The 23,069-nt window shown below is 48.2% G+C and overlaps 1 protein-coding gene across 2 annotated transcripts in view; it reads right to left on the bottom strand.

Moving 5' to 3' along the window:
* Positions 1–18,966: 18,966 nt before the first annotated feature.
* B4GALT5 (beta-1,4-galactosyltransferase 5) overlaps positions 18,967–23,069 on the bottom strand; it is an 83,205-nt gene continuing 79,102 nt past the window's right edge. For both annotated transcript variants that reach the window (XM_004370256.2, XM_023743030.1), the window contains exon 9: positions 18,967–22,305. In XM_004370256.2, coding sequence (XP_004370313.1) covers positions 22,158–22,305 — 148 coding nt within the window. In that variant the 3' untranslated portion in view covers positions 18,967–22,157. The remainder of the gene's footprint in view (positions 22,306–23,069) is intronic.

Here is a 23,069-nt window from a genome sequence, read left to right as displayed (position 1 = left end):
AAGCCGCTACTTCCCATCTGCAGAGGTAAACCCTCCCATGATGTTAGCTGATTTGACGAATTTCAGTTCCGCTTTGCTTTTAGCCCCTGGGGATTTCCTGAAATTCTCGTGATGTCAGCCATAAGCTTGAAAGACTTTCTGCCACATTTTACCCAGAATCTCTACGTGTCCCGGCAGGAGGGTTTCTGGTTATCTAAACTGCCGTATTGCTGAGCTCTCCCAGAGGGCAGGAATGCATCCCTCTCTTAGTGTGTTGCTGGCATAGACTCAGGGCTTGGCAAATGTTTGTTGAATGAATAAACACATTGCAGATTATAGGCTGGATTCAAATCACAGCTCTCCACGCACTACCCATTCAACAAAGCCACTTCACTCCATGAAACCTCCGTTTCTTCATCTGTGTGGAGATAGTTGATAGTTCTGTTTTTAAAAAGCTTTTTTTTAAATAAAATAAAACACAGCTAGAGAAAAACACACAGCACAAATATATACCTTAATGAGTTCTTATGAGGCAACTAAAACCAAACCAGTCACCATCGAGTTCATTCCGACTCATAGCAACCCCATGTGTGTCTGCGTTCCATAGGATTTTGTGAAACAAATCACCAGGCCTTTCTTCCGAGGTGCCTCTGGGTAGACTCAAACCTCCAACCTTTCAGTTAGCAGCCAAGCGTCTTAACCATTTGCACCCCCTGGGGACTCCAAGGCAACTAAACACTCATAACCACCTCTAGGTTAAAAAATAAAATTTTGCCAGCTGCCCCAGGAACACCTGCAGAAGCCCTGCCCACTCATAGCCCCCCACCCCCGCCCTCTAAATGGTACCCCTTTCCCAACGTGCATAGTCCTCACTGGGTTTCTTTACGTTTTCATCACTGCCGTGGGTGTCCCTAGGCACTAAACTTTGTCTTGCCTGTATTTAAAAAATATATATTTTGATATGCATTTTAAGTCTCTTTTAATCTACACTCCCCTCTCCCTCCCTTCCTTTTCCTTACAGTTTCTCTGTTGTGGGACCTGCAGGGTTTCCAGTCTCTGGTTATGCTGATGGCAGCACCGTGGTGTTGTTCACCGCGTTCTTCTATCCTCAGGATTTCCTGCAACACGGCAGCTGGATCCAGAGACTTGAGCAGGGATGTTTCCTAGCTCCTGCTGTCTTGGGGTTGTGGTGAGAATTAAGTGAGGATGTGTGAGGAATGTTTGGCATGAGTGGGCAGCCCTCCAAACATGGTAGCCAATACTACTGCCCACAGGTGCCCATGTGGCCAGACAAGATATCTGGTCTCAAAGGTCCACCCCGGCTTCTTCCCCGACTCAGACCCACCACCCCACCTAGAGAAAGTTCCAGGGCTGTCCAACTAGTCCCAGCAGGAGCTGGCGGCAGAATGGCCTGTAATTTTAGCTGTTCCTCTTCCCTAAAATGATTTCTCATTTGGATAAAAGGTTTCCAAACCCTGCCCAGGAAAGAGTTGGTGGTGTAGGGAACCTTTTTTTGTATTAAAAAAAACTAACCATCGAACATTCTGGAGGCCTGAGTGAGTGCCAGCTGAATACCCTGCCTGGAGAAGACTTGACAGGGAGGAGCAGAGGCTGAGAAGAGACAGTCGGGGTGTAGGGGCTCTGTGCCCAGGATCCCCGGTACGGGATGTGGAGCAGACCCCCATGCCAACCTGGGCACGGGGCCTGGGAGGGCCCAGAAGGGCTGAGAAGGCTTTGGCCTGGGGTTGGGGACACAGGATAGCTCTGGATAGTTCTAGGCCATTGGTGTTGTTGGTAGGTGCCATTGAGTCAATTCCAACTCATAGTGACCCCATGTGACAGAGTAGAACTACCCCATAGGGTTTTCTTGGCTGTAAAGCTTTACAGAAGCAGATCACCAGGTCTTTCTCCCTTAGAGCCACTGGGTGGGTTCGAACCGCCAACCTTTCTGTTAGCAGCCAAGCACCTAACCCGAGCACCTGAACCTTGTGCCGCCGGGGCTGGACAGGCCATCAGATTACAGAAAGGAAGTCATTTCTTTAGGGTTGCTCTTGAAGCTGCTGTAAGGGGCTCAAGGAGGAAAGCTCACTGACAGCTAATGCCTCCTGGCCCCTCGTGCTCACTAACGTAACGCTCTCTCAAATCCTTTCGACAACGCTCAGCTGGCCTCAGACTCCGGACTTGGGCCAGCAACAGCGTCTGGCAGCACTAATGAAGCTGCTCCGTTCTTATCATGTTTATTTTCACAATTATCTTCAATTTGTGACATGACACAGGTTTTCCATTTCTGCCAACGACATGAAGTTTCCTTTGTACAGAAACTGGCTTAGTTAAAATACATGTTAAGGAGAGCAGAGCACAGAGAGCTCAGAGCTCAGAGCTCAGAGCTCAGAGCTGCCTGGAGTTTGGGAGACTCTAGTGCCTCAGTTAGGAGGGCAGATTCTAGGCCTGAAGGCCTGGGTTTGAATCCTAGCTCTGAAACTTGTGGGCTGTGTGACCTTGGGCACGTCACTTCCCTTCTCTGAGCCTTGGTTCTTTATCTGTAAAAGCAAGGAAAGTAGTAGATCTCCCTCGTATGGCTGTTTCTAAGGATTCAATGAATCCTGAGAAGACAACTTCTGAGGAGACAATGAATGTGAAAACAGCACAGAAGGACACAATAAATTAATTCATTCAATCGGAATCCATTAATCTCTCTCCTGAATTGATGGTGTTTCCTCAAAAAGCAGCAAAGCATGGAGGTGCTACAGGTTCAGATCCCAGCCCCACCACTTACTGGCTGTCAGGGCAAGTCATCCCACCTCTCTGAGCCTCAGTTTCCTCCTCTGTAAAAGGGGAACATTGCAATCCTTTGAGGTTCCCGCAGGAGATGGAGGATCTGCCTTCTGTGACCCCACAACACAGTGCATGTCCAGTATCTGGGCCCCTGTGCTCTGCCCTTGCCTCTAAGTCTCAGTAAATTGGGCCCTGCCGTCTCTCCACCTCATCCTCCCCTCCCCTCATCCCTTTTCATACCACTTTAGCCAGACTCAGCTACTGGGGTTCCTTGAACCAACTCCAGGCCTTTGAAGGTGTTGTTCTTTCAGCCTGGGATATCTTGTTGCTTCTACCTAGGGCGAAGCAAGTGAGGTGTCTAAAGGGCAAAGTTCCCAGAGGCTCTCCCTGTCAGGGCTGTGCATCTTCAGACCTGGGTTCTACAAGACAGAGGGGAGTCCCTGATCTCCGCTCGCCCCCTGCTGGTCTCTCTGCAGAATGGCAGCCCTTCCCTCCCTGCTCCCAGAGTCCCCTGACCCTCACTCCCAGAGCTGGCGGGAAGGAGGGCGCCTCCCCAGCTTCAAGGGACAGGTCTTGCCTCTGCCCCTATGGGAGCCTCAGTTTCCTCATCCATAAAATCAAACAATAGTTTAGCTTAGTTAGTAAAGAATGTCAGCCTTGAGCATTGTGCTCTTTTAAGCACAATCTATATGGGATCAAATTGACAACAGCAGCTGGAAAGGTTAGACAGAAAACTTAGAGGGCAGTGAGTTTATGCTAACAGGGGAGGAAAAACTTGGAAAAGGAGGCTAAGAATGGTTGCACAACTGGAAGAATATAATGTCACTGAATTGTACATGTACAAACTTGAATTGGTGTATTTTTGCTGTGTATATTCTCAACAATAATAACTGAAAAGAAAAATTTATGTTTTTGAATGAGGTAGAAGAGGCTGCCTCACCATCCATGGCAAACAGGACACACTCCCCAGACATCAATGTCCTTCCTGCAACACCAGCATTTAATGAGCACCTACTATGTACAAAGGACCAAAGGAAGTGACTCAGACACGAACCCTCCCTTCAGGGCCCTAGGTAGCAGGTGGGGAAAGGCTGGGAATGTTGACTTAAGTAAGAAATTGACCCCAATGAGCACATATTGGGCGCCACACAGTGTTTTAGACACTTTACAAGGATTAACTCATTTAATGCTCTCAGAACACAATGAGGTGGGCATGACTATTATTCCTGTTGGAAAGCTGAGGCCCAGAGAGGTTAGTAGCCTGCTCGAGGTCACACAGCCTATACGTGGTGGAGGTGGGACTAGTGTCCACACGGTGCAAGGTTGGGGCTTATGCTCTTTAACCACTGTGCTGTTGTTGTGCAGATCCATTCATTCATTCATTCATTCATTTGTTATTCATTCAACAAACATTTATTGAGCACCTGCTATGTGCCAGTCACAGTGCTTGGAGCTGGGAAACAGCGGTGACCATATAAACGCAGCCCCTGCCCTCAGGGAGCTGTTCGCATGAAGGCAACGGACAATAAGCAAGAAAAGTAAGTGAAATCTATGGCAGTTGGTGACTTGTGCTGGTTATAAAAACCAAGCACTTAAAAAGGGGGAGAGGGAGGACTGGGGTACGATTCAGGTTTAAATAGTGGGGCTGGGGACTTGTGGGCAATTTGAGAACTTGGGCTTTTACTCCTGAGTGAGGTGGGAGCTATGGAGGGCTCTGAGTGGGGGAGGGACATGGTCTGACTTATGTTCTCACAGGGCCCCTCTGGCTCCAGGAGGAGGACAGACTGTGGGGGCAAGGGTGGAGGCTGGGAGGAGGTGTCTGTGGAGGTCCCGGCAGGAGATGATGGGGCAGGACTGGGTGGGGACAGCAGAGGTGGGGAGACGTGGTCAGATTCTGGAAGTATTTTGCACGTGGAAGTGACAGGAGTCACTGATGAATGGGACGTGGGGATGACAGGCAGAGAGGAGTGGGGACACCTCCCTGAGCATCTGGGGAGGGTGGAGCTGCCTTGAGCCAAGCTGAGTTCAGAGGCGGCCATTCTGAGTTGCCAGTTAGTGTGGATATGGAGTTTGGGTTCATCCGAATAAAACACCTAGTACTGAGCCAGGCACATGGTGAGTCCTGGACGAGCCAGCAATCGTTGCTGCCATGCCTATGGTATTAGCATCACCTGAACGCTGGACTGAGCCTTTGTGAATGCTTGGCTCCTCCAGGGCTGCTGCCATGTCTCCATGAAGCCACCAGGTGGCGCCAGCCCACAGCAGGCAGACTGAGGCCACACATGCTGGACACAGCCCTCCAGCCAGGATCTTTGAACTGGTGACATTTGGACCAGATCATTCTTTATCTTGGGGGCTGTCCTGTGCACTGTAGGATATTTAGCAGCACCCCTGGCCTCTATCCACTAAATGCTAGTATCCCCCCTTCATCCCTAGTGTGACAACAAACATGTCTCCAGACACTTGTCCCCTAAGTGCCCCTGGGAGGCAAAATCCACCCCCCCCCCACCGCCAGAACCACTGCTCTAGCACCTACTCAACGGCATTCATTTACAGAGCTCCCACTGAGTCCCCGAGCCTGGCTCACTGGGATTCACAGAGGTGGACAAGTCGGGCATATTGCTAGCCCTTGAGGGGCTCACAGCCCAGAGCGTCTACTACCAGCAGGGGGCCACTCACTCAGACAGAGAGGACCCCAGACAACCACCAGGCAACTTACGAAGACAGTGGAATGCCAAGAGTCAAGGTCATCCCCTCCATGGGGGAGGGGAGCCCTGGGTTCAATCCAGGCTTCTCCACTTATTAGCTGTGTGACCTTGGGCAAGTCCCAGTAGCTCTCTGAGCCTTAGTTTCCCCATGTGTAGAATGAGGTAGGAGTTGATTTCAGAGCCAGGCAGCTGAGGAATCTTGTGGAAACCTACATCAGATCATGTCTCCCCTCACGCGGAGCAAAAGCCGAAGTCCTCTCCACGGCTTCTAAGACCCCACATGATCTGCCCCCCTCCATCTCCCTGACCTCATCTACCCTCTCTTTCCCCCTCATTCACTCTGCCCCAGCCACTCTAACCTCCTTGTGGCCCCTCACACACACTGGCACGTTCCTGCCTCAGGACCTTTGCACTCGCTGCTCCCTCTACATGGAACCGTCCTCCCCCAGAGAGTAGCAAGGCTTCCTCCTCCCTTTCATCCAGGTCGCTGCTCAAATGTCACCTCCTCAGAGAGGCCCCCTGTCTCAGACACGCTCTACCCAATTACCTGATGATTTTTACAGCACATATCACTAGCAGAAAGGATCTCGTTGAAATGTTAACTGCTTTATTGTTGGTCTCCCACACACAACAGACAAACCCCTGACCTCTTGGAGCTTACATTCTAGTGAGCCAGATGGTCAAGAAGGGCCTCTTTCAACTGGTGACATTTGAGTTGTGACTCAAAGGATGAGAAGGGACTGGTCGTGAGAGAAATTGAGGAAAGGTCTTTCCCAGCACAGGGAACAGCAATTGCAAAGTCCTGGGGGCTGGATGACCCCCGAGTCTGCCTTAGAGCAGATGTGTCTGGGCAGGCCCTGATCATTGGGGTGGTGGGTTCCCAGGCCACACACAGCTCCACTCTGAAAGCCCTCGATTCATCAGGAAGTTATGTGGTGTGGTCAGGGGCTGGGCTAGACCTGGTCACACAAAGGCCCATTGACAGCCAGACAGAGGGGCCTGGGACAGCCCAAGCGAGGCGGCTCCCTCTCTGAAGCTCCCAGGAAGCTCTGGGTGGGAACACTTCAAAGGCTGCAGGTTCTCAGGAGTCTCAAGTTTCCCTGGGTGGGGCCACCGGGGCAGTTGTGTGAGGTCCCACAGCCTTGCCCTCGCTCGCTGACTGAATGTGGCCAGATCATGCCCCTTCTCTGAGTTTCAGTTCCCTCACCTGTAAAAGGACTGACCTTAAGCGGGTGGTGTGAGACTGAGGCAATGCAGTCAGCGAGGCTGGAACTGTGCGTGACCTAGCGACTGTGGTGGATTCATCAGTTTCCTGGGCTGTTCTAACAAAATACCACAAACTGTGGGGCTGAAAACAACAGAAACTTACTCTCTCGCTGTTCTGAAGGCCAGAAGCCTGAAATCAAGGTGTCAGCAGGGCCATGCTCTCTGAATGCTCTAAGGAAGTATCCTTCCTTGCCTTTTCCAACCTCTGGTAGTTGCCTGCAATACTTGGTGTTCCTTGGCTTGTAGGTACATCATTCCATTTTCTGCCCCTTTCTTCATATGGCCGTCTTCTCTTTGTGTGTCCTCTCCTCTTGCTATAAGGACACCAGTCATACTGGCTTTAGAGCCCACTTAATCCAGTATGATCTTACATTAACTACTTACATCTGCAAAGACTGTTTCTAAGTAAGGTCACATTCACAGGTTCCAGGTGGACATGAATTTTCGAGGACACTATTCAACTAATCCCCACGTATCTGTCAGTTTGTCGGACTGCGGTGGCTTGCGTGTTGCTGTGATGCTGGAAGCTATGCCACCAGTATTTCAAATATTACCAGCAGGGTCACCCAAGGTGGACAGGTTTCAGCGGAGCTTCCAGACTAAGACTGATTAGGAAGAAGGACCTGGTGGTCTACTTTTGAAAACACTGGCCAGTGAAAACCTTATGAATAGCAGTAGAACATTGATATAGTGCTGGAAGATGAGCGCCTCAGGTTGGAAGGCACCCATAATACGACTAGGGAAGAGCTGCCTCCTCATAGTAGAGTCGACCTTAATGATGTGGTTGGAGTCAAGCTTTTGGGGCCTTCATTTGCTGATGTGGAGGGGCCAGTCCCTGGAGAAGGACATTATGCTTGGTAAAGTAGAGGGTCAGCGAAAAAGAGGAAGATCCTCAACGAGATGGATTGACAGTGGCTACAACAATGGGCTCAAGCATAACGATTGTGAGGATGGTGCAGGACTGGACGTTTCGTTCTGTTGTACACAGGGTTGCTAGGAATCAGAACTGACTTGACAGCACCTAACAAAACAACAACATTCAACTAGTAGTTGGTTACATTGGTAGTAAGGGTGAAGGCCAGCATAGGAGCAGGGCATGGGTTTTGGTTCACATAGACTGGGGTTTGACTCCCAGCTCTCCTCCTTTCCAGCTTGGGCAGGTGTGATCTCCCCTCTCTGAGCCTCAGTTTCCCCATCTGTAAGACAGGGATAATGAGAGCCCTACATGGAGCAATGACAGTAAGGCAACCAGCATGGGGCCAGGCTGGGCTTTGGTGGGCAGCCTTGGGAAGGCAGGACTAGGGAAGCACAGGCCTCCGGACAAGACACATGAGGGAGGGGACTGGAGGAAATTCGGAGCCAGTGGGTGAGGAACCGCCCTGAGCAAAGGGTAGCACAGCAGGAGCCGGGCTGCCCTGCAAGGGCAGGCGGGAAGTCTGAGACAGTGTCCCCCACAAGCTGGTAACAGAAAGCATTTCTGGAAAGTCCCAGCTGAACAGCTGAGGCACAGAGCAGCAGCATGAAGAACACCAGTATGGGGTCAGCCTGCTGGGTTCTAATCTTGTGTGCCCTTGGGCAAGTTATTGAACCTGTCTGGGCCTCCGTTTCCTCTTCTGTGAAACAGAGATAAGATTATCCCTACTAAGCCGTGAAGTTGGTGTGAGGCCCCAGTGAGAGAGACAGGCTGAGGGCCCGAAATTATGACGAGAGACTGGAGGGGAGAGGCGGTGTGAACAGGGCCTGGAAGTCGTAGTAGGGGACCCCTGCGTGTCTGTGTGAACATACTTTTAAGCTTGGCCGTGGGTTCGGGGGCTACATCTCCAGGTGGGGGAACAGCAAGAGTGGAGACCTGAGCGTAGAAAACAACACAGGGTCAGCAGCAGCGGCTGTAGGCTGTGAGAGACTCCAGGAGGGCGGCCAGCTGGCCCTAGAAAAGGCAGATCAGGCATTCTGAGATAAAGAGCATGGACTTTGGCCTGGGGCCTTAGGGAGCCATTGAAGGTTTGGGAGTTGGGGGTCATGCCACCCTTCCCCTGAGAGTTAGGACAATGAGGACACTCCACTCCACTGCTTTATTCAGCACCCAGCTTGGGCCTGGCTCAGTGAAATGGTTCCAGATGAACAAATGAATTAATGGGTGGATGAGAAACCAGCCACCAAAGGTTGGCCCTTATCTTGATCTTCTCCACCCACATAGGACTGGGCACATCCAGGGACTTAAAAATGGTTCTAAAAAAATTACAGTAGCTAGTATTTGTTGAAGGAGCCCTGGTGGCTTAGTGGTTAAGCGCTCAGCTGCTAACTGAAAGGTCAGTGGTTCGAACCCACCAGCTGTTCCACAGGAGAAAGATGTGGCAGTCTGCTTCCATAAAGATTACAACCTTGGAAATCCTATGGGGCAGTTCTCTGTCCTATAGGGTCACTATGAGTCTGAATCGACTCTACAGCAATGGGATTTTTTGGGAATATTTGTTGAGTATTATTTATGGAGCACCTACTATATGCTACGTATTAGAAGAGGCCAAGAATAAAATATATAGTCCCTATGCTGGTGGGGCTCTTATTTCAGTGACAGGCAAGGAGCAAAGAGACAAGTAAGATTCTTTCAGCCAGAAGAACTAGATGGTGCCCAGCTACCACAACCAACCACTCTGACAGGGATCACAATAGACAGTCCCAGAAAGACTGGGAGAAAAATGTAGAACAAAATTCAAATTCACAAAAAAAGACCAGATTTACTGATCTGACGGAGACTAAAGGGACCCCTGAAACGATGGCCCCCGGGCGCCCTTCTAACTCAGAACTGAAGCCACTCCCAAAGCCCACTTTTCAGACAGATTAAATAGGCCTATAAAACAAACAATAACACACATGAGAAACTTGCTTAGTTCAATCAAGTATATGAGAATAAACGGGCAACTCCTGACCAAAACCAAGATGAGAAGGCAGGAAGGGGCAGGGAACTATACGAATGGACATGGGGGAACCCAGGGTGGAAAGGGAAAGAGTGATGTCACGTTGTGGGGGCAGCAACCATGTCACAAAACAGTATGTGTATAAATTTTTGATTGAGAAACTAACTTGAGCTGTAAATTTTCACCTAAAGCATAATTAAAAAAAAAAAAAAAGATTCAGGTGGTGTTAAATGCTATGGAGTAAGTAATACGGGAGTGTGATGGAGTGGGGAGTGTGATGGAGTGAGGAGGATGGGGGTCGGGGCCTCTCTGAGGAGGTGGCTTTGAGGGGAGCTGAAGGAACAGTGAATACCTGAGGAAAAGGCATTCCAGGCCGAGGGAGCAGCAAAGGCAAAAGTCCTGAGGTGGGCCTGAGTTTGGTGAGCCAGAGGAGCCCCAAGGACTTGAGAGGCTGGAGTGGAGAGTTACAGGGGAGACTGGGCAAGCGGGTAAAGGAGGTGGACAGGGCCCAATCCTGCAGGGCCTGATAGGGTGAGGGGGTAGGCCTTCCCTCTAGGTGCAGCGGGGAGCCACTGGAGGGTTTTGAGCAAGGGAGTGGCTTGATCTTATTTGGGTTTTAAATTCTCTGAGTAACGGGCTTCACCACTGTTGTTGTCGTTGTTGTGTGCCTTCCAGTTGATTTCAACTCGTAGCGACTCCATGTAACACAGTAGGGTTTCCTAGGCTGTAATCTTTACGGGGAGTCCTGGTGGCACAGTGGTTAAGATCTCAGCTGCTAATCAAAAGTCAGCAGTTCGAATCCACCAGCCACTCTTTGGAAACCTTGTGGGGCAGTTCTTCTCTGTCCTAAAGGGTCGCTATGAGTCACAACGGATTCGACAGCATTGGGTATGGTTGGTTGGGAATCTTTACAGAAGCAGATCACCAGGTCTTTCTCCTGCAGAGTGCTGGGTGGGCTCAAACTGCCAACCTTTCAGTTAGCAGCCAAGCACTTAACTGTTGCGCCACCAGGGCTCTTTTAACCACTATTATCATACCCATTTTACGGCTGAGGAAACTGAGGTTCTTGAGGTTTAATGATTTGCTGGACATCACACAGCTACTAAGAGGCAAAGCTAGGATTCAACCCGTCCCCTTGGACTCCATGGCCTGCAGTGCTGGGGAGGAATGGAAAGGTACTGGGCTGGGCCAGCACAAGTCCCTGCCTTCCAAGCCCTGCCCTGCAACCTCTAGGTGACACTGGGTGTTGGGGGGTATGCAGGGCCTAAGCCATAAGGCAATGGAGGACACAGCGAGACCCTGACCAGCAACTCTCGTGAGGCACCAGGCTGGGCCCAGAGCTAACCTTGGGCAGCCACGAGCTGCCCCAGGGAGGTGTTCTACACAGCATCTGTCCTTGGCGTCCTGCCCCAGCGGCTGCTCAGTGCATCCATGCCCTTTCTGCTCCCCAGGCTGTGCCAAATGCCCCACAGGAGATCAAGTGACAAGTTGCCACCAGATCTACCCTTTTCCCTTTGCTGTGTGGCCACAGGCAAACTCCCACCCTCTCTGGGCCTGCAGTGTACCTGCTGCCTGGCCCAACCCCCCAGTGTCCTCATGTCCCTCCCTTTTTACTTGGTAGAGTCCAGTCAACTGCTGATATGAGTCCAGGCTGAAGGACAGAAGGGCATGGCAGATAAGGGGAGGCATGGGGAGGCTCCCTGTGGTCATGGTAGGGGAAAAGGCCGCCCCATCATAACCTGGGGCTCCAGCCCCACCCAGATAACAGGGAGATGCTGCAGGGGAACTCAGCTTCTATAGTCAAGAAAAAACACAACCAAATGAAAGTTACCGAAAATAGCTAGCTTTTATTGAGCCCTTATGTGCACATATATGCAGGGTGTTTTATAGCCATTATCTCATTTATTCCTCACATCAACCTCATTATTAGTAGCATTACTATGATGATGATAATGGTGCTCATTTTACAGATGAGGAAGGTCAGAGAAGTCAAGTCTTCGCTCAAGGTTCTCAAGCCAGGAAGTGGCAGAACCGGGATGGAGTCCAGGCTTGTCTCATTCCAGGCCCCTCCTGCCGGGCCCAGCAGCCCTTCAGACTCTGAAGTTCCCATCCCTCACCCAGAGAACATTCTGAACAGAGCATCAGGGGCCACCAGGCCTGGGTGTGAGTGAACTTCAGAGCACAGTGGGGCTGGTCGGCACAGCCAGGTGCACTTGGGGTGTCCGGTGGCCTCCCCGGGGACAGCCCAGGACAACTACACGCTGAGCACTGCGCAACATCAGAACAGCATCTCTGCTTGCTCTGTCTCAGGGACCTCTCCCACCCAGGATGAGCCCACCTCCGCACTCAGGTCACCATCTGTGGCCTGGTGGTATTAGCCCTGCTTTATAGGCCCAGAATGTTCCTATAACTTGCCCAAGGTGTCACAGGGAAAGAATAAATGCAACTGGCGATACTGGACCCCGGCACATAGTAGATGTTCAATAAATATTTGTTGAATGAGTGGATAGATGGATGGATAGATGGGTAAATGGATAGATGGATATGCAACCAGAGAAATAAAACCTAAACTATGCCTTAATCATGTCACTCTCTCACTCAAGAACCTCCTTGGCTCCCCACGGCCTATAGAATAGACAGCAAACTCTTTTGTGTGACATTCCAAGCTCTGTAAACTCCCAAATGGGTTGCTCACTGCACCCCTAGAAAATAATCCAGTTATTCATACAGAACCATTAGGAAGTGGACCCGTTAGCTGCCTGCCTCCCCCATCTGCCATAAGCCACTTGGGGGCAGGGTCTGGTCTTCTTCTCTTATCTCGGCACTTAATCCCTGGTCGGCAACACCAGAGATGCTTCGGGAATAGACACATGAATCTGTGAGTGAGTAACTGAGCAGGTGAGTGAATGAGAGCAGCCCACAGTTAGTGAGAAGACTCAGAAACAGAAAGCTTCAGATGAACTTGTCAAATCTAGAATCTGGGAGTCATTTCACTGTTTCAGGTCCTTGCTCTCAGCCAGGGTTTCAGCAATATGTAAAGCTGGGGTTCTGTGGTGACAGGAAATTTTGAAACTGACCGGAAACGATGCTGGCAGTGCCTCTCAGGAGGGGCTGATTTGCATGACAAAGGCCAACTCCCCAGGCCCACCAGCTGTGCAACGTCTGATTAGTGAAAGCACTCCCACACAATTTCAACCAAAGCCAAGGAAACCCACAGACTGGAACGGAAGGTTCTTGGGACTTCTGGTCTCGTTGACCAACTTCTGGTCTGTGCAAACCTCTCAGGCCCCTTCAAACTCGAGTCTCTTGGTTTGCAGGTGGATGGAGCAGAGATGTGACACAGGAGAGGCTGGGGTTGGCCTCAGCACTGCCATCGGCTATGTGTCCTTGGACGGGGCCCTTCTCTATCATTTCTGGAGAATGAGGGAATGTGGCCACAGTGACAAGTGGTATTTCTATGGGTCTTCTAATCCATCCATCTTTTATTGAGTTCACCGGGAAATAGACTCAGAGGCTGAGCTTTGCATACAGGTGGTTTATTGGGGGTGCTCCGTCTCATGGACAATACCTGTGAGGGAGTGAGGGAAGCAGAGGGAGATGTTGGGCTGTGATGCAGCAGCAACAGAGACCTCAGCCAAGCTCTGAACCTGGGATGGCACTTCTGAATTAGCCCCCTTTGGGGCAAGGGGATTGAGTCTTGACCCCATGTCAACCACACATTGGAGGAGGGGGCCGGTCTTGGCAAGGCAGTTCACTTTGGCTGAAGGCGGACCTTGAAGAGGGCTGACTCTTAACACTCCCTGGCCCGTTAATGAGGTTCTTGGTACACAACATGGACTCAAAGGCTAGCTCCCTCCTAACTTGATACCCACAAGCCACAGGTACAGGGCGGGCAAGCTGTTCCCTTAATAAATATGATCGCTGAGTAACTATTCATGTTTACGGTCACATGCAAACCAACTGCAAGGATAAGCCATTAGGGGTAATGTATGCCACCTGTGAAATGAGTTCATGGCAGATGTCCCTGAGAAGTTATGAGCTACGCAGCTCCTCGTGGACGCCCCAAGGCAAACCTCTCCTCTTTGCCATGGCCTCCCTCGGCTCCCCACCACTAGACATGTGACCCCAGATGCTGTTTCTCTCCAGGACCCTGGTGGGTGCCTTGGTGAAGCAGGCATGTAGGAAAGAGGTCTCCACTTTTCTGGGAGGACAAAGGTAATGAACAAAGCTTCCATCTGAATTCAAGAGACAATGGGGACCATGAAACTGCTCTCTAGCTGGGTTCCGGGTCTACAGCCAGGCCTGGGGCAGTCATGGCACTTCTCTGGGACTCCACTTCCTTAGCAGTCAGATGAAGAGAAATTAGACAAAACCAAACCCCAAAAACCAAACCAGCTGCCATGGAGTTGATTCCAACTCACGCCAACCCCACGTGTGTCAGAGTAGAACTGTGCTCCGTAGGGTTTTCAATGGTTGATTTTTTAGAAGTAGCTCACCAGGAAGGGAGAGGGTTGACACGTCGTGGGGGTTGTTAACCAATGTCATAAAACAATATGTGCACTGACTGTTTAATGGGAAACTATTTGTTCTGAAAAACCTTCACCTAAAGTACAATAAAAAAAAAGAAAGAAAAAAAAAAGAAGTAGCTTGCCAGGCCTTTCTTCCAAGGTTCTCTTGAGTGGACTCAAACCACCAACCTTTCAGTCAGCAGCCAAGTGCTTAGCTGCACCACCCAGGGACTCCAGGGTGGTTTATACTTTTGTAAGAAGGACAAATTGAGAAAGCAATCTGGGCAGGCATATTTCATTCATTCATTCATTCAACAAATATTTTAGTATCATCCATCGCCAGACACTGCTCTGGGTGGTATGGAGAGCCGAGATCCCTGACCTTAAGGAGAAGTTCACAGTCTAGAGGGAGAAGATAGATAATAAACAAGTCAACAAATATATTAGCTTTAAACACACTCCAATCATTTACTTACTATCATATATAAGAAGTGCCAGATGCAAATAAAAAATTTAATCTCTTGCCCTTTAAACTGAATTAGTTATGCTAGGGGCCAGCAAACGTTTTTTGTAAAGAGCCAGGCAGTAAATATTTTAGACTTTGGGGATCATAGGGTCTCTCTCATTGCAGTGTGAAAGCAGTCACAGACAATACATAAACAAATGCAGTGGCTATGTTCTAATAAAACTTTATTTACAAAAACAGGCAGTTAGGTGGCTATGGTTTGCCAACCCGAGTTAGTCGAAAAAACAATAGAAACATGAATGGTGAAGGAGAATCACAGAACAACGAAGGAGTCCAGGAAAAAAAACAACTCAGCAATCTGTACTGGCTGGCTCATCAGCAGGTAGCACAGAACAGCAAAAACATGGAAGAAAACCAAACTGCCCCATTAAAGAGCAGTCAGACAAGCTAGGCTATGTCAACACAGAAGAAAAGGAAGTAACCATGAGGAGTGACAGATTACACAGAAACAGTGAAAATCAAACCTGCCAAGTGAAGGAAGGGCACAGCACAGGAAGAATGTGTTAGTTACGATATTTAACTGTGCATTCTTCGATCCTGGGCCACGGCGAAAGTGCTGGAGATGCTTGGAGATTTAGGGAATGAGGGATACGTTTTTGTGTCTGTCATTCTGCCTGAACAGATCTAAAACAGAATAGAGAGCAAATAGTTCAGAACTGAAAGGAACTGTAGGGACTATTGGTACGCTCTGTCATTCCCTAAAGTCATATACATTGTGAAATGCTTTTTTCTTTCTTCCCAACAAGAATGAAGGAGTGTTTTGCTGACTGCTCAATCCCCAGCACCTGGCCCAGGACGTGGAGACCGGGGACTTAAGGTACAGTGTTAGGTGTTCAAATATCTGCTGAATGAATGAAAGGGACAAGCCTTCTCAATTTGACAGATAAAGAACCAAATGAGAACCGACTGGGAGAATATCCTCGGAAACCATAGATCTGGCAAGAATCTAATAATCGAAATATATATAAAACTTCAACAACTTAACAACAAAAAGACAACCCAATTCACAAAATGGGCAAAGGACTTGAATAGACATTTCACCAGAGGACACTCAAATGGCCACCAAACACATGACAAGATGCTCGGCATCATTGGCCATCAGAGAGATGCAAATCAAAACCACAATGAGATACCATTTTACTGTCACAAGACAGGCTAAGATTAAAAACGTAAAAAAAACATAAAACAACAAAGGTTGGTGAGGATGTGGGGCAATTGGAACCCTTATCCTTTGCTGGTGGGAATGCAAAATGGTACAGCCACTGTGGAAAATGGTGTGGCAGTTCCTCAAAAAACTAAAAATAGAACTACCATATGACTCAGCAATTCCATTCAAACAGAGACTTGTACACCAATGTTCATTGCAGCACTACTCACAATAGGCAGAAGGTGGAAACAACCTAAATGCCCATCAGCAGATGAATGGATATACAAAATGTGGTACGTACATACAATACTACTCAGCCAGTAGCAGAAACGAAGTCTTGATACATGCTACAGTATGGATGGAGCTGGAAGACATTATGCTGAGTGAAATAAGTCAATCACAAAATGACAAATATTGTATGACCTCACTTATATAAAAAGACAATAAAAGGCAAATGTATAGAGAACAAAGTTTATTAGTGATTACCAAGGGGAGGAGGGAGGAGGAAAGTGGAGGTTAATGGTGATGGAAATATCACACTGATTAAGAGTAGGGTTGCACAAGCCATTACTGTAATTGCTGTCAATAAATTGCACACCTGTAAAAAGCTGAATTGGCAAAAGTTGTGTGATAGATACATTTACAATGATAACCAAAAAAAAGAGTAGCTGCCAAGGCTGCTTATACACAACCAAAAACCTTATGGAATTTGATTTCTTGGTTTGGAGGTTTAGGGTCATGGTTTCATGGGACAGCCCAGTTAATTGGCCTAATAATGTGTTCAGTGCTTCTGTTCTACCTCTTAGTTCATTGCATAGCATCTGGGTCTTAAAAGTTTGTGAGCAGCCATCCAAAGGCACAACAATTGGTCTCTATTCACCTGAAGCAACAGAGGATGACGGAGAGTCAGGAACAGAAGGAGGGTATAGAATGTGTGGCTAACTGCCTCCATGAACAACTGCCTCCTTTGCCATGAGACCATAGGAACTGGATGGTGCTCAGCTACCATTACTTAACATTTTGATGAGAGATTCTACAGAAGAATCCTGATCAAAAGGGGGAAAATGCAGAACAGAATTTCCAAGTATCATGGACTCCAGACTTCCTGGAGCCACGAAGGTTGCGTGAATCCCTGAAACTATTGCCCTGAGATAATCTTTAAACCTTAAACCAAAAATATCCCCTAAAGTCTTCTTAAGACCAAACAATAGTTTAACTTAACTTGTAAAAAATATCTGCCTTGAGCATTACTGTCGTTTAAGAACTATCTATATGGGATCTAAGTGACAACAGCAGCTTGAAAGATTAGGTAGGAACCTTAGGGGGCAGTGAGTTTATGTCAATAGGGGAAGAACAACTCAGAAAAGGAGGGTGAGAATGGTTGCACAGCTTGAAGAATGCAATCAATGTCACTAAATGGTACATGTAGAAACTGTGGAATTGGTGTATGTTTTGCTGTGTATATTCTCAAGAGCAACAGAAAAAAGAACCAAATAAGATAAAATAATGGAAGTAGTCTTGGAAGAAGTACAGCCAGAACGATCCTTAGAAGCAAAGATGTTTAGACTTCCTCTCACATACTTTGGACATGTTGTCAGGAGGGACCAGTCCCTGAAGGACATCATGCTTGGTAAAGTTGACAGTCAGTGAAAAAGGGGAAGACCCTCAAGGGATGGACTGACACAGTGGCTGCAACAATGGGCTCAACCATAACAATGATTATGCGGATGGCTCAGGACTGGGCAGTGTTTTGTTCTGTTGTACACAGGGTTGCTGAGTTGGAACTTTCTCGATGGCACTAACAACAACAATCCTACAGAAGCAGACTGCTACATCACTCTCCCACAGAGTGGCTGGTGGATTCAGACCGATGACCTTTTGATTAGCAGCTGAGTGCTTTAACCACTGCACCACCAGGGCTCCTTCCCTCCTGCACCCAGAGACTCACAAACCCATCCACTCTGTGTTGAGTCCCTGCACCGGGATATGTACAAGTGCCTACTTGCCATTTCTGCTTACTTGTCTCAAAACTCCCAGAACTCAACACACCCACAACTGGTCTCATGACCTGCTCCATAAACCTGGTCTGACTCCAGCGTCCCCACCTCCAGGAGTGGCCTTGCCATCATGCAGGTAGCTTCCTCCATCCCACATGCAGTCCATTCGCAGGTCCTGGGGGTTTACCTCAGCCCCTCTCCCACAGCTGCACCCACCTAACTGTACCTTCTACTTCTAATACCCATTCTCCCTACAGCAGAGCCATCTTTTAAAATTGCTATCTGATCCCATCACACACTGCACTACCTGTAGAAAACTCTTGAACCATTGCCTTAAGCGCAAAAATCCAGAGGCCTCTCCTCTGCCTACAAGGCCCTGCATTGCGTGGTCTGGCCCTGCCCATCTCCCCAGCCTAGCAGTACCCAGGCTCCCCTCGCCCTCTCTGCTCCTGCAGCTCCCCGTGTGCCCTATTTTCCAATCCACCCCTCCCCATCCCCACCCCCCAGGGTCCTTCCCAGCCATGCACTCTCACTTCCTGCAGACTTCTCCTTTACAGCACTTAGCACGACTGTACTTTTAATCATAGCCCCCCACCGGGCAGTAAGCTTTATGGGGCCACTGACCCCATCTGATTTTGCTTACTGTTCTATCCCCAGCACCTGGGCACAGAGCCTTACACTCAATAAATATTTGTGAGTGGTAAACATTCAATAAATAGTAGCTATGAATACAATGTCTAGGCAAAATCAGGCAGACAGCAAACCCTGGACTGGCCCCAGGGGACCTTCTGGAGCCAAACTCTACTGACTCTCACTGCTCCTCTCCCCTGGCGTCCACTGCCGAGGTGTCTTGTTGGACTTTATTGGCATTCCCAGTGATTTTCGAAAGAAAAGCCAAGGATGGGAGTGGCCTGACGTGGGCTTCAGTGCTTGAGCTCTACTGCCGTTTGCTCGTCCCTGGACACTGGCCTGGCTGAAGCGGATGGTCAGGCATTTCTTCAGGAGCACCCACAGGTTCCCGAGCACAGAGGATGCTGAGATGCTGGAAGGAGCACACAGGAGTGAACTCTCACGGCAAAGGTTAAGGCAAGGCCCCAAGAAGCCAAACCATCCTAGACAAAGAGAGGCAACCACCAAAGTTTGGTTCTTGAATATGTATTTTTTACTGAAAAAATCATTCATAAATTAACATACAAAAATGTACAAACACATGAGTAAATAATGTAATGACAACAGACGATTTTTGTGAAAAGTGTTTTTTAAAACTTCTTTAGATTTCAGTGCAAAAATGTACCCCTGGCACCTCTTAAAACATAAGAGCAAGCTCAAAAAAAAAGTAGTGATGGAAATCTGCTAGCTACGTTCAATGCCATCGTCAAGGATGAGTGTATACAATCAATATGCATGGCTGCTGCTCAGTCTGTGGTGGAGAAGCTCCAAGAGTCCCAGTAATCTCAAAAGGAATATTTTGCAAATAATGCCTCCCCCCAGCAAAAAAAAAAAAAAAACAGTGAGAAAGGGGGAAGAAAAGCTTGCAGTTTCTCATTAACCCTTCCCTGCACGAGGCAATCAAAGACAAGACTGATTTAAGGGGTCACCCATCAGTAGCCTTGAAGAATTTCAGCTGCCAAAATATGCACAAGGTCACATTTGGTTCTTATTGTTCTTTTTTTTAACAGCAGAATTCCACACTATGAACAGCGCAGCTACCTGGCTGTAGGTTTTCCTGATATTTTCAAGACAACAGTCAACTCTCTGTATAAATGAATAACAATATGTACTGAGAGGTTCCACGTTAATGAAACGAACTCATAGACGATTGCACGAGAATCTCAGTGACCCTACTTTTAAGCAGTAAAAAGAGACCTCTCCTTCTGTCCTCAAACCAGCATTTCCTTTTTAAAAGAGGCACTAGCCTCCTGCCAGCAGTCTGTACTTGGTGGTAAAGATGTTCGTGGAGCGTCACACAAGGTCCTCTTACCATAACACCGCAGACACACACACCATCCTTAACCAAGAATGTAAGGGGGCTGACCTGGCCAAGGCCTCCAGATTACATCAGCGTTCTGTCACATCAAAAGCTACTCACACCCCTCAGTGAAGACAGAGAACGAGAATGGTGAGGAGAGCCAAGGCCAGAACAAAGGTCTGGGGCGGGAGAGGGGGGAAATCTTTATTGCTACTATATGCACCAGAGAACAAAGGAAAACCGAACGAACTTCTGTGGGTAATGCTCCCTCATGAAGGTATTTTAAAGCACGAATGCTCAAAAGTCTTTTAAAACATATGATACAACTTACCAGCGTTCTCAAGGGCAATCTCTGCTCTCTCATATGGGCTGATAAGAGCTTTGCAAAGCAGTTTATTTCCGAAATATCACTCTATCCTTCCCCTAAAACAAACAAACAAACAAAAAACCCAAAAAAAAAACAAGGCCTGGCCAATCACTCCCACAGTTTGTGGGGATCATATGTCCATGGAACCAACACATGCAACGGAAAAAACCCCAACCCACACATATACACACAAATACACCCCCTACACACACACCCATGTAAACCATGAAAATTAAGGAAATTGAAGGCAAACAAGGCAATTAAAAAAACTATGAAGTACTCATCAGAAAGTACTCCTAATCACAATATATAAATATGTCTTATGGAAAAGGGAAAAAAAAAAAAACTGGCATTATTCAGAACTCTGCAGAATCCGACAGGGACTATGAAGTGGGGCATTTAGCGCAGGGAAAACCAAAGAGGCACAAACTCAAATGCAACTTAGACTCTGACTTCAAAAAGCAAGCGGGGGTGTGAAAAGGGCCTGTGGGCTCTCGGGTTCTGGAGCTTCCTAAGTCAAAGCCTGATTTGGTCGCACCTGGATCCTGGTCCCCCGCAGCACAAGCCTCACCTGCTCCCTGCCTGAATTCTTCATAGTCTATTGTTCATTAGTTCTACATACTAGTTAATAATGTTATCAGAGAATCTTGGCGGATACCACAAAGGGAAATATTCACAGGAATCACTGAAGCCAGTTGGTAATTCAGGCACAGATTTAGAAATTACAGCCAAGTTCGACAAACCTGTTGCCGTCAAGGCGATTCTGACTCATAGCAACCTTATAGGTCAGAGCAGAAGTGCCCCCATAAGGTTTCCAAGGAGCGGCTGGTGGATTCAAACTGCCGACTGTATGGATATGGATAGCAGCTGAGCTTTTAACCACTGTGCCACCAGGGCTCCAAGTTCCACAATAGGGTAAAGAAAGAAAAACCCACAGCTCTCTCTTTCTGATGATGTGAAAAGGACAAAAACTAAAGTCCAGGGAACGTGGGAAGAGTACACAGGCCTCCTGCGGGCCTGCTCTGAGCAGGCGAGCCACGCGCTACAGAACAGCCTCCTGCTTAGCAGAAGATTTTGGGATGGGAGTGTACGTTCCCACCAGGGAAGAAAGATACAGAGCAAAAAGTCAAGATCAAGACTTTCTGGAAGGATAGGGGGATGAGAAGGGACAGAAGCAACCAGCTACCAGTGATAGAAACTGGACGACTTTGTTCTTTCGACATGCCCTATATCCACTCCCTTCTGAAGTGACTGCAACTTGGGAAATGGCTATTCCTCAACTGCATTTTAACTGAGTTCCTGCATTTGCCAACCAAATAAGGGATCTAATGTACAAATCCTCAATTTGAATTGGAGCCGGCTATATAATTAAATTTAAAAAGGCATTTTACATGGCTTATTTACAATTATACTTCTTCAAGAAGTGATTGTTACATATATGTCTATTTATCTTCCCCAATCCCTTCCTTCCTCCCTCAATCCCCACCCAAAGCAGGTAACTCTTTTTTTTTTTTTTTTAAATGAAACCAAAGAGAACACCAGAGATGCAGGAGAACGGTGTATGGAGTTTCATTTGCTCTTCTGACGACACAGCTGCCCTGTGTTGGGTTCGCCTTTTTGCTCTGAAGGCCAAGAAGTTCCCACGGTGACTCGCAGGAGCAGCTTCCACTGCAGGACCATGGCAGATCACAGTTCCGGTACTGGAGGCTGTGGCTAAGATGGGACGCGGGGGCAGGAGACAGGAGGGAGAAGAGCAGCGGACAGACGTCCGCCTGGTGAAAATCGAAAGCAGTCCTGATGAGGTGTGTTTGCAAGCTCATGAGCCTCGATCCCAGCAGGTCAGGACAGTGAAGGCGTCTTGTGCATGCTCCCTCCTTGGACCCTGTGGTCCTTCACTGACACTGTATTTCTGTCCCCTTCCTGTGCAGACCCCCACAACATCTCACCAGGTTGCTTTCTTGGTGGCAGCGGGTAAAGCAAATGTGTATTCTCTCCTCGACTTAGTACTCGGTCACCAGAGCCAGCTCAGGTGTCAAGTTGACAGTTATGTTTTTATACAAGGCGTCGTATGTGATGTTTGCAAAGTAGTTCAAGTTGTTGAGACCATCCAGCCCTTGCCGTTCCTTTGACTTCCTCAGCAGAGCATACCTGTTTAAGCGGAGAACAGAGAGGAGGTTCAGAGCTAGGATCACAAGCTCCTCACAGTCACACAGGACAGAGCCACAGAAGAGGACACAAGCCAGGCCCCACCTCCGCATCCTGTGCGGCATACACTGGGTGAGTGCTGCTCTGGGTTAAGCAGTCCTATTATCAGAAACACCTTCCAGTTTGTGCCAGGTGCTTTACCTATTATGGTATTTCATTTAATGGGGAAACCAAGGCCCAAGGTCACGGATGAAGACGTGGCAGACAAGATATTAAAAAGAGATCAGATGACAAAGTCTCTAACTTGTACTCAGTGCCCTCTTAACTCCCGTGATACCAGAGTTGAAGCAATGAAGATCAGATGTCTGGAGAACTGTCTTTGCTCCAATTTACAAAAGACAAGAAGAGTCACTCTTGAAAATACAGAGATGTCACTCCTGCCATGTGTCCAGTCAGCCCAATCTGGGATAACTTGTTTAAAGGAAGTAAAAGAGCAACTGCAACCACAAAAATAGAAGCTCAGGACACCCTTCCAGAACAGGAGCTTGCAGAAAGGGTGCTGGCTCTGCTCTGTCATGTCAGCTGTGACAAAAGGTCACACCGAGACTCTGACCTGCCTGAGTGGACTTTTCTACAACTCCCTAAAGGCTGCAGGGGAGACAACAAAGCTCAAGAAGCAGAATGAGTGCTTTCCTTAAAAGATCCTACTGTCAGATTTTTCACCACTGGTTTGATTTCACCCCCAAATGACTGCCTCAAAGTTAAAC

The sequence above is a fragment of the Trichechus manatus genome, unplaced genomic scaffold (genome assembly GCF_000243295.1).
Source record: "Trichechus manatus latirostris isolate Lorelei unplaced genomic scaffold, TriManLat1.0 scaffold00008, whole genome shotgun sequence".
In the NCBI taxonomy this organism is placed as follows: Eukaryota; Metazoa; Chordata; class Mammalia; order Sirenia; family Trichechidae; genus Trichechus; species Trichechus manatus.
The sequence above is the reverse complement of the archived record's forward strand: the minus strand, read 5'-3'. Positions and strand labels throughout refer to the sequence as shown.